Source organism: Lactuca sativa, chromosome 2 (genome assembly GCF_002870075.4).
Source record: "Lactuca sativa cultivar Salinas chromosome 2, Lsat_Salinas_v11, whole genome shotgun sequence".
Taxonomy (NCBI): domain Eukaryota; kingdom Viridiplantae; phylum Streptophyta; class Magnoliopsida; order Asterales; family Asteraceae; genus Lactuca; species Lactuca sativa.
This window is the reverse complement of record NC_056624.2, coordinates 212,835,724-212,846,537: the sequence shown is the minus strand read 5'-3', so window position 1 is coordinate 212,846,537 and position 10,814 is coordinate 212,835,724. Positions and strand designations below refer to the sequence as shown.

The 10,814-nt window shown below is 34.8% G+C and overlaps 2 protein-coding genes across 4 annotated transcripts; both read right to left on the bottom strand.

Moving 5' to 3' along the window:
• Positions 1–1,113: 1,113 nt before the first annotated feature.
• On the bottom strand, positions 1,114–5,199 carry LOC111912251 (uncharacterized). 3 transcript variants are annotated; one of them, XM_023907974.3, is made up of 3 exons: positions 4,811–5,016; positions 4,573–4,715; positions 1,114–1,342 (listed from the first exon to the last, which is right to left on the bottom strand). In XM_023907974.3, exons 1-2 carry the CDS (start codon positions 4,901–4,903, stop codon positions 4,611–4,613), a joined length of 198 nt encoding a protein of 65 aa, XP_023763742.1. In that variant the 5' UTR covers positions 4,904–5,016; the 3' UTR covers positions 1,114–1,342; positions 4,573–4,610. The 3 variants fall into 3 exon arrangements, 2 of the variants coding, with proteins under 2 accessions (XP_023763742.1, XP_042755482.1); XM_042899548.2 differs by lacking the exon at positions 1,114–1,342 and adding an exon at positions 4,027–4,274 and having other exon boundaries at positions 4,811–5,020; XR_002857121.2 differs by lacking the exon at positions 1,114–1,342 and having other exon boundaries at positions 4,445–4,727; positions 4,811–5,199.
• A 1,129-nt stretch (positions 5,200–6,328) lies between these two features.
• LOC111912191 (protein ALP1-like) lies at positions 6,329–9,022 on the bottom strand. The gene is made up of 2 exons (XM_023907917.3): positions 8,714–9,022; positions 6,329–7,551 (listed from the first exon to the last, which is right to left on the bottom strand). The coding sequence occupies exons 1-2, from the start codon at positions 8,838–8,840 to the stop codon at positions 6,503–6,505; spliced, it is 1,176 nt and encodes a 391-aa protein (XP_023763685.1). The 5' UTR covers positions 8,841–9,022; the 3' UTR covers positions 6,329–6,502.
• Between the last annotated feature and the right edge of the window lie 1,792 nt (positions 9,023–10,814).

The window sequence follows — 10,814 nt, the reverse complement described above, 5'->3', positions numbered from 1 at the left end:
ATTGATTGCACTTTTTATCGAATAGTTTAAATTTTCCTTTAAAGGTTTAAGTTAAAATCAAATTGATTGCACTTTTTATCGAACAATTTAAATTTTCCTTTAAAGGTTTAAGTTGGTAATGTTTCAGGAATATATTTTGGATTATAGTAAAAGAAAGAAATAATAATTTTTACTAGTTTTACTACATCATGATGTAGTAGATCCAAAACACTTTCTTACATTAAAGAAACGATACAAGCACCAACCATTCAATTTTATGACATCCAATTTTCCCAAAGAGAATATGCTATAAAATTAATCGAATATATGGTGTGACATGATAAAATCACCCCCACTCAGCCACTCTTATTGATACAAATGGAAAAACAAGTGTCACAAGTGAACCATTATACGACACTACCACTCTATATCACATTCTTATTAGAGCTCTTCAATATATCACATTCACCGGACCCCATATCTCTTATGCACTCTTGGTTTGCTTACACATGCATGTGCCTCTCATTTTTGGCTCTCTAGCGTAGTATTAGGTATATTTGTGGTATAATCGAAATCAATTTCATTAGTTTCCCATCTCAGTCCGTTATCCTTACAACTTTCAGCAATGTAGACCGGGTTGACTACCCAAATACAAGCCACTCTACTTCAGGATGTTGTGTCTTCTTAAGAGACAACCTCATCTCATGGCCATCCAATCATCCAAGAGGTAGAATACCATTTATTGCTATTGCTCGAATGAGGAGGTTGAATACTAGGGTGTTGCCAATGTTGGATCGAACATTTGTTGGGTTCGAAATCTTCTTCTTGAGCCTTTAACTTCTTCAAGCTAAAGCCATAATTATTTGATGTCATACTTGTAACATCCTAAAATTTAAGACTAGGTTCTTAAATTAATAAAGTAAATGAAGGAAATATTATTTATAGAATTAAATCATCAAGAAATGATTATATCATTAGTTGAATTGGCGATTAGAAAGTTAGAAGTGAAAATAATAACTTTTTAAAGTTAAAAAGAGAAAAATGTCAAGTTAGCAAAGTGAGTTGACCAATGGGTTGACTCAATTAATGGAAGTGACAACAAAAGTTATATAATGCATGTAGAGCGACTTAGGATTTCTATTTTCAAAGAAAAGTCACACATATTGAAAGATGTAACGTTCCAAAAACCATAGTAAAAATATTTTCAATTTAAAATGACATTGTCATAAAATCCATAAGGTAATCAATCATTGTTTCAAAACAAAACCATAGAAATCAGAGTGTCAATATCATCTCTCAAAACATAAATCAGCAGGAGGATGTGTACGATCACGCCTTCACCTTGCCACGATCATCGAAGTACCTAAAACATTTAAATCTACAAATGTAAGCCAAAGCTTAGTGATTTCCCCCAAAAATATCCCCACACAGTGATACACATACAATGCATGAACACATGAGCCTACAGTCTGCCTAGACCGCTCTACCAAGCCTACAATCTAACTAAACCACCTATAGCTAGACCGCTCCCAAGGGCCTACAATCCGACTGGACCGCCCCAGTAACTTGGCCTACAACACAAAGAAAGGACTGCCTCAACTCAACCACAATATGTTGACGTATGCAAATAGATAAACAATAATCAGCAAAGCACAGGTAATCATAACAGATCTACCAATCGGATTTGGATAGAGGGTGGGTCCGGGTAAGGGATTACGAAACGAGTCCTTTTGCACCGGGTGGCCTAATAGCAAGAAGGGGTTTAGTGAATGAAATGGGATGAGGTGTATCCGAATTGGTGGTGGAGGTGTAGAGGTGTAGAGGTAGCAGAGAGGGTGGTGGTAGCAACGAAGGTAGTGGTGGAGGCAGAAATGGAGGGGGCTAAGGTGGGTGTGGCAGAGGTGGTAATGGCGGTAGCAGCGGAGGTGGTGGTGGTATCAACTGAGGTGATAGCTTGGCGATGGTTGTGAAAAAAGAAACATTAGAATGGGGTTAAAACTTAGAAAATGGCATCCAAAATCAGAAACTAGTTTTTTTTTATCTTTTGGAATAAGAGGTCACATAGACCTTTTTGTTTATGTAGTCTTTCAAAAAACAAACAGTCTTTTGCTTTAATGTTTGCCCGCTGCACACATAAGAGGTCACACATTTTTTTCTAAAAAATAGACAGCACCTTAGTTTTTTTATCTCGTCCCACACATACTACAAGGCATTCTTATTATTATTATGGAGTTCCGACTTAAATGACCTTGCAACTCTCGATTCCGACTCGATTTAACCACTAATCATCTAGGCTAAATTAGATAATAAATTCTAAAATTTTGTTCGTTTTACCCATTACGACCTCCTGCACCCTGTTACTCAGTTCCCCTACCTACGTGGCATCTTATGTGGCCTAAGTAGGGTAAAACATGTCATTTTGTTTCCCACGTGCTCATGTCCCTCTTTCTTTCTTCCTCAACAGTGATTATTGGTATACGGAGATGTGAGTGACAAGAGTGAAGATACTGGTGGTTTGGAGGCTCAATAGTGATTATGGGTATATTGGTGATGGTTCGATGATAGTTGTTTTCACGAGATGAAGGGGAGGATGTTTTGTGGTTGTACCGGCAATTAAATTGTTGGGGATTGATAGTGATTAAGGTGAACGGTAACGAAGATAGTGGTGTCGTTTGGTGGTTGTCTGACTGCCAGATGGTGAAAAGGGTACATGGATGGAGATAGTGATATGTGGTGGCATTGGTATCTGATGGTCAAAATAGTGGCTTGGATGATGATAGTTGGATTGATATTGTGGTTTCCATATCACCAAGAACTCATGATGAAGGTGTAAGTGCGACTTTTGTTGAAGGTAAATGTCAGGGGACAATGGTGGGATGTTGGTAACATGGTGGGGATTGTTTGAAGAAGGTGATGAAAGGGGTGAAATGTTGGTAACATGGTGGGGATTGTTTGAAGAAGGTGATGAAAGGGGTGAAATGTTGGTAACATGGTGGGGATTGTTTGAAGAAGGTGATTAAAGGGGTGAAAGATGGTGAGGCCATCGGGTGTTGGATGGTGTGAAGGTGTGGGGCAGGTGATGGACAGTGATATAAGGTGCATGACTACTAATGAGCACTTGGGAAACAAAATTTTGTTCGTTTTGCCCCCACTTAAAGAACATCATTTTACCCCCCATTTAGGCCATGTAAGATGCCACGTAGGGAGGGAAACGGCTAACCAAGTGCATGAGGTCACAATGGGGCAAAACAAACAAAATTTCATATTTCAATGTCTAATTTAGCGTGATTAGATATTTAGTGGCTAGAAATCGAGAGTTGCATGGTTATTTAAGTCAAAACTTTTATTATAATTAGTCATTATATTAAGAAACATTCTATTTTACCATCTTTTGTATTAGATATTAACTCTTAGGTATTGGTATATATAAATACCCATCAACTGTAATGTCGAAGGCAAAAGGAATCTATTGATTCTCTCCCAATTGGTTGAGCTGACACTCGTCGAGAGGATAAAGGGTTGTTTTTTCCTAGGCGTAGTGCTTATTTTCTTCTTCTTCTATGCCGGCGTCAAAGATACCAAGTTCCAAGGGGAGCTCCCTGTATGAATGAAATGCAATCTGCCCCGGCACTGGCCGACACGTAGGTCTATTCCGCGCTTTCCTAGGTGCGCATCTCCATCTACTAAAAGTAGGGGTGGTTGCCATAGATAGATTGGGTCATTGAATTCCCCACTTTCTAATGCAATAGAATTGAGAACTCAAAGTACATTCCTATCCCTTAAGTTCCTGACCGAACCCGCCAAAAAACAAATAAATAGATAAAGTTTTGATTGCCGGGAGAGTTGCGTCGGAGACATCTTTATCATGGAAATGAATAAAACTAACAATGCTAAAGTAATATATCCAAAAGACTTGGAACATCCATTTTAATGCTACTCAAGTGTAAGATATTGAATCTATACGGAAATTGATTCATAACACTCACCCCACAAGAACTAGATGTATAATCGCCGTTACCAGTGATCTTTGAGCCAACCAATACCAACTAAATATTGTAAAACTCAACTGTTATGGATTCAAAACCAATACCACTGGTCCACAGTATACAAACATGTTTGCAAATAAAAAATCTAATTCCATTTCCGCTTACAATAAGGAGTAAGGGTCAAAGTTTATGGTGGGAACAGAATCAGAAAAGCTGATCAAGTTTTCTTGAATCAAACTCTATTAAGGTGGGGAGAACCTTCCACTGCAACTTTTCCTTTTTTTTTTTTCTTGTTCAAACTTCATACCACTTGATCATCAACGAAAAGTATTCTCAGGAATACAATTGGCAATTTGGCATAAACATCTCAACATTACCAAAAAAAATCATATTCGACTATTACATTAGTTCTGATTCTGATTATGGTTGTGGTTTTACACATGGTTTCAAATATGTCCAGAATTTAAGGCTTAACGAACTGAAACCCAAACATTATTTTTATTCACAAAATTAAAAGCATCAAAATACAACAAAAAAGCAGTAAGTGAATAAAGAAAATCATGTCATAGTGTTAGCCCCTTAATTCGAGATGAGAAAGAAAGATTACTATGAGTAGTCGAATTGATTGCAGTAGTTCCCAATTGGTTATGAAGCGTGAGTTGAATCCTGTCGATCGTCAGTGATTTGATCGTCTAGGGTTCCAAACTTCTGCTTGAAGGAATCTTGCCTCTGTAACCACATCATATGCCCCTACAACCATAACTACAATTTTACAGCATCTTCAAAATAAACAACATCGATTCACCGCGTTTCATACGATCGAGGGAGTTGGTTGAAATCGATACCTGAAGAGCAGCAGCCCAACCGATGAGAAAAGAAGCGAGCCAGAATTTCTTGTCGTTTAAGAGCTTCTTCACATCAAAATCTCGAGTTCCCATTTCCCCCGATTATAAACCCTAAACCCTAATCTCGGAACTTTTTCCAGAGCACCTGTGGCAAATCGCCAGATCCTTCCTTGCAATTTTGTTCGTAGGTTTCATGTCGGGATAAAGTACACAAGAGACCCTAAGGTTTTGCTAATTTTCACTTCAAACCTTAAAACAATTTTTAATTCAAATGCTACTTTAATAACTTTTGAGAACTTTTTTAGAAGCTTTTATAAGATTTTATACATTGCAAAAGCTTACAACAATTATTTCCCTACACTTCTACACATACCTAAGAGAGGTTAATCAATTCCATATGTATAGAAACTTACAAGTTATATGTATACGACCTACAAGATATAATATTGACTTATTTTTAATAATATGTAATTTTTGTACAATATTGTCGCTTTATTATACATTTTACGAATTTACGGAACTAATAGAAGCTAGAAACTATCAAATTAAGATATTTATTAACTGACATAAACATATAGAACCACAACTCCGATCATCGTTGACGAAATCCCATTATTGAATATAAAACGATTACATTACCATATACAAAGTAAGTTGGTTTAAAGAAAAAAAATCAATCCAACCCGACCATAATCTACAAGACGCTAGCAAATGTTGAATGAGGTCAAAAACATCGATTAAGTTGCTTTAAAAGGTGCCCAAACATAACTAAAATTCACAGAGCAAATTTCCTAGGGTTACTCTAATGATTTATTGAGTGTCAACAAGTTCAAGAGACAATTCTTGTTTAAAAATAATACGTTCTAGATCCATAAGACACAATGGTGTAACTTGGTGTAACGTTAACCAATAAAGGTCGAATGCTTATTTTTTCCCTATCAATTACCTAAGTAAGGTATCCTGGTATCATGCAAAACAATAACATTGAACAAAATTTTAAACTGATTTTCTTGTTTTTCATTGCAAAACAACTTTCAAGTTTTATGTGAAAATACAATCAAGGAAAAGAAACAATGAATTTAGCCAATTCTTGAGTGTCGTTGGGTTTGAAAGATGGTTCTCGGTCAAGGTTAACACGAGACACAATAGAGCAATTTTGGTAACATCAACGGATAAAGCCTGATTGGGTACACTCTTTTTGTATCAATGACTCAAGGTATTCTAGTTTCATACAAAATCGTACCATTATATGTCAGAATGAACATAGTTTTGAAGCATTACGCCTATCATTTCAATGCAAAACAACTATCATACGTGAAAATAGAAAACCAAATTTCAGATTTTAAAATCTTGCATTTTCAAGGAACAAATGCGTCACTTTATTACAAGCCAACCATCTTATATATTCTATTAAAAAACTGCAAACATCAAAATGTTTATTTTTACCTATGACAAGTCTAATGATTGTTTGGTAACGAGGTGGCAAGTATAATAGTTTAAGATATAGAGTCATATTAAGCGAGAATCAAACTGTAATAACTCTATCATAATCCTCGAGCTTAAACAAAATCTATAGAAAGCAAGTCTTAAGATTTCACAGTTTCATGAAACTTTCATCTCATGTGTAGTTTATATTTTAAAAGAAAAGATATAAAAACCAGAAAAAAAAAAAACTCATATCAACCACAACATTTATGGCTTCGATCCTCCAGACAAATGAAGAGTAATCTTCTCCCTCAAAGCGACACCTTTCTTATCATCATCTAAATGGCAAACAGCTGGACGATAGTCCAAATCATGACGATGTGAAAACACAAGCTTCTCTTGAACTTCATCTTCCATATCAATAAGTATATTATGCAGAATGCAACAAGCAAGAATAATCACCGGTAGTCTATCTTTATCAGGCCTCCACATCACTCCTTGAATAATCTTCCAATTCTGTTTCAGCTTCCCTAACGCCCTCTGTGCCACCATTTGTGTCTTCATCACCATTTGATTAAATCTAACTTCGGAATCACAAAGCTTGTTCCCTCGATATGGAGTCATCAGCCATGGCAGCAACCGGAATCCCGAATTCCCGACTATATACTCCTCAATCTCGTTTCCTTCCGAAAACACCTTTCGTTTCCCATTCAATCTCTCCCCATTTTTACAAAACTTAAAAAAAGTTGACTTTTTATGGATACGCTCATCGGTCATACACCCTGGCCACCCACCGACAAGATCCCGGAATCGCAAGTCGGCATCCGCGATTACCTGGAATGTAACCGTTTGGTTTTTCTCGCGGTCACACCATAATTGGGTTGACCGGTCAGCAGTCGAAAGACACATCATGACATGGGAGGTGTCGATTGCACCACAACAGTTTGGGAGTCCGGCGATCTTTTCCAGTTTGGATTTCACGGCCTCCATCTCGGATTCCGATTCCGGCCATCGAATGTGGCAGATTCCCCGGAATTCCAAGGTGTCAACAAACAGTTTGGTTATCTGAGCAACCGTGGTTTGGTTTAGGTTAAGTGAAGTTCCAACTATGGCTAAAGAGTCACCGGATCCTAAACGTCTTAATGCTGTAGCAACCACATCATATAGGCACAAAGGGATGCCATTGAGGTCCATGAAGTTTGGAGTTTTTGCAATTATGTCTTCTTTAACGAGTGAGGAGATGTAGTCAAACGTTTTCATTGACATCTTGAACATGGATTCGAAGGTTTGTGAATCCGTTGATTTGGATAAACTCCCTGAAAATCAAGAAAATGTGAACCTTTTAATGATAATAGCAGAAAATGGTAAGATCATATACATATTTCTTTTTGCATAATGGAGATCTTACCATATCGTGGCTTTATAGAACGGTTGTAAATAGTTAAGCTTTGGTTTCAAAGATTCAAGATAATGTTAATGAATAAAGTTGGAAACTTTATGGTTAAAAACATGAAACATTGAACTTTTGAGTAATTAGTAATTATAAAGGACCCAAAAATGGCATGATACTACCATTGAAGCAAGTTCTTAATGAGTTTTAACGGTTTGCATTGATGAAGTCTTAAGAATTACTTAGAGAATCATCATTGATGTTAAGTTCTTAATGAGTTCTTGCTAATGTGACACGAAGAAACGTTATTGACACACTCAAAAACAAATCTTTATGAAATTTAAGATCCGGGACTACTATCGAATCTAGTGGGGTCAACGGTTTTGAGTCATTGAGGCAGTTTACTTGCACAAATGCTACCAAAACCCTAGCCAACATGGAGCTCTGGTGCACCAGAATTGATCTTTTATTTGGTTTATAAAGCCTCCAAAATTCACCTAAAATCTATGTGAAAGAGTCAATGTTTGACTTTTTAGATTCAAATGAATTGCTTTTTAAGTCAAAGTTGATGGAAATTTGTCACTGTAACATTAAACCATTGTAAAAAAATTGTAGAACTGAAATTATTTAGGGGTTTATAAAACAAATGATTTGGATGAATTTTGATTCTGAAAATTAATAGGTTAGAACTTTGACAATTTATTGAAGAGTTTAATGTTAAACAAACACGAAGAACATATAAATTAATGTTGAACAACAGATAGCAGAATCTTCAAGCGTATTCTATGCAGCAAAGGAGCAACACCATGATTTAAAGATTGACTGATTCGACATAAAAAAGTAAAAACATCCAGAAATCAAGCATATTTAACACAACAAACACGAAAATCCCCTAAAAACACCATATGGATAATCCCTTCAATCACATTCTACGCATATCAACAAGAATAATCAGATAAACACATAAAAAAGAAACACTAAATCATACCGACAAAGATTATAAGGATTATATACGATTAAACCAAAAAACTTCAAGAACATCAGGTAAACCACACGCAAGAACACGAACATATGAAGGTACACCATACCATGAAACCTTTTGGAGAAATCATGCCACCAATCGGAAAGTTGAGGCTGAGGAAGCGGCGGAGTGACGAGAGAGGTGGTAGGCTGCTCAGCCTTCTTTTTTGATTTGGACCTTCTGATGGGCCCCATTAAAGTATCAAGAACAGAAAAAGTCAAGAACACAAGTTGATTTTTTTAAGGGAAAGTCAAAACAGGTCTGTGAAGACGAAGGGGGTGGGAATCGAAGAAGAAAGTAGGGAAAAATGGGTTTTGGTTAATGAATTTGGAGAGAGCATGCAATGGTGTTTTGTTTTGACACAATAAACTTGAAATTCAACAACACCGAATATCTATATATATATACAAGTATCAAGTTCTAAAAACATTGTGTTTCCGCATTCTGACAATCTTGCTACCTAGTAACTCCTATTTGGCAAATTGAAACATTTATTAGGAGGGGACAATGAAATAATCCAACTTATATATTTTGCTTTATATAATATAAAGTAATTTAGTTTTATTTTATTTTTATTTTTTTACTTTAGAGTTTAGGCTGTTTTACATATATGAAATCTTTTAGTAACATTTGAATCTTAACTTATTTCAAAAAATTACAAACATACCAAAAGGTCATATATCTTAATTTATCTGTGATGTAGATCATTCAAAAATTCATTTTCCAATATGTAAGTGATTTTGCAATGATGTATGTAATTATTCTGCTGAAAGGACCATATGTCATTTGTTGAGAACTACGCTCATTTTAAAGATTTTCTCTAATTTTTCAACTATTCCTGATCATTATTTGAAACTAATAAGTTTGTTTTGAATAAAAGAATTATCTTTTTAAGTTTTGTCAAATGATACTTTTAGAAAGATAATGAACCAAGGATATATATATATATATATATATATATATATATATATATAAATAAAAGAGCATGCGGTATGGGTCGCGTTACAAGCCGTGATGGCTGAATTGGCACACCATAACAACGTTATAATGTCATGAACACCACCCTCAAGTGGTGTTATGGTATAAAATATGGTAGCTATGTCTTAATGGAAGAAATCAATCAATCATCGTTTTTTTTTTTCTCTCTCTCATTAGGGAGGGGGGGTGTCAAAGTGGGCAGTTGCATAGGTTAACTTTTTTTGTTATATATTCTATATATTTTTATTTAAAAATAAAAACTTATAATAAAGATAAATGTCTTTTTTTTTAGTTTGTTATGGGCATTTGAGGATATTTAATATCTCTCTCTCTCTCTCTCTCTCTCTCTCTCTCTCTCTCTCTCTCTCTCTCCATTGTATAATATGTTATAACATAGGAACACCATTTCCTATATGGTATTAAGGTTGAGGTGACATGTGAAATGGTGTTATAACATCGACTTATATGAGAATTAGGTATGGACAACGATGCTATGGATGAGATGACACCTTTTAAGCTAGTTATGACATGCAGAACATCACCCTTTCATGTTAAAAAAAAATGTTATGTTATAAGATATGGTAACGACAACATACGTCAATGGGAGAAATCAACTAATCACCATTTTTTTTCTTTCTCTTTCTTTCTCTGCCTCTTAACATGTTATAACATTTCAACATCATCATCATTTTTATTTATGATATTAATAGTGTGATGTGACATATAAAATAACAATTTTGTGGTGTTATAAGACCGACTCATACTAAGAGTTTAATGCTCTAACAAATTAGACATCCAACTCTTTTTACAAAATAAATATCATTTATTATCCTCAAGTCGATATTCCTTTTAATAAATAAATAAATAAATATATATATCCAACATTGAACATATATTCTTTTGTTTTTGTGTAACGGTTTCGCATTTATTGACCAATTTACTCTTTATATTGAAATTATTTGTCGAGTTAAAAGTAAAAACATAAAATATATTTTTATTTATTTATAAATTATACCATTCAATTTTTTATTTTTTATATTATATTATATTTTGAAAAATTTATCATTTGATAAAAAAAAAGTTGGATACGATGTTACAAATTATATTATATACAGATGTAATTAAAATTATATTTCTATTTCTACAATTTAGCTCTTTGTTACTTTACGGTATTTATAAAAAAAAAATAC

What these genes read in the sequence shown, in the direction of transcription:
- LOC111912191 (XM_023907917.3), bottom strand. Translation starts at nt 8,840, where the DNA reads ATGGGGCCCATCAGAAGGTCCAAATCAAAAAAGAAGGCTGAGCAGCCT. An exon ending in TTTCTCCAAAAGGTTTCATG is followed by an intron (nt 7,552 to 8,713) that starts GTATGGTGTACC and finishes CTTGATTTTCAG; the next exon opens with GGAGTTTATCCAAATCAACG.
- LOC111912251 (XM_042899548.2), bottom strand. Translation starts at nt 4,903, where the DNA reads ATGGGAACTCGAGATTTTGATGTGAAGAAGCTCTTAAACGACAAGAAA. An exon ending in GTTGGGCTGCTGCTCTTCAG is followed by an intron (nt 4,716 to 4,810) that starts GTATCGATTTCA and finishes TTATGGTTGTAG; the next exon opens with GGGCATATGATGTGGTTACA.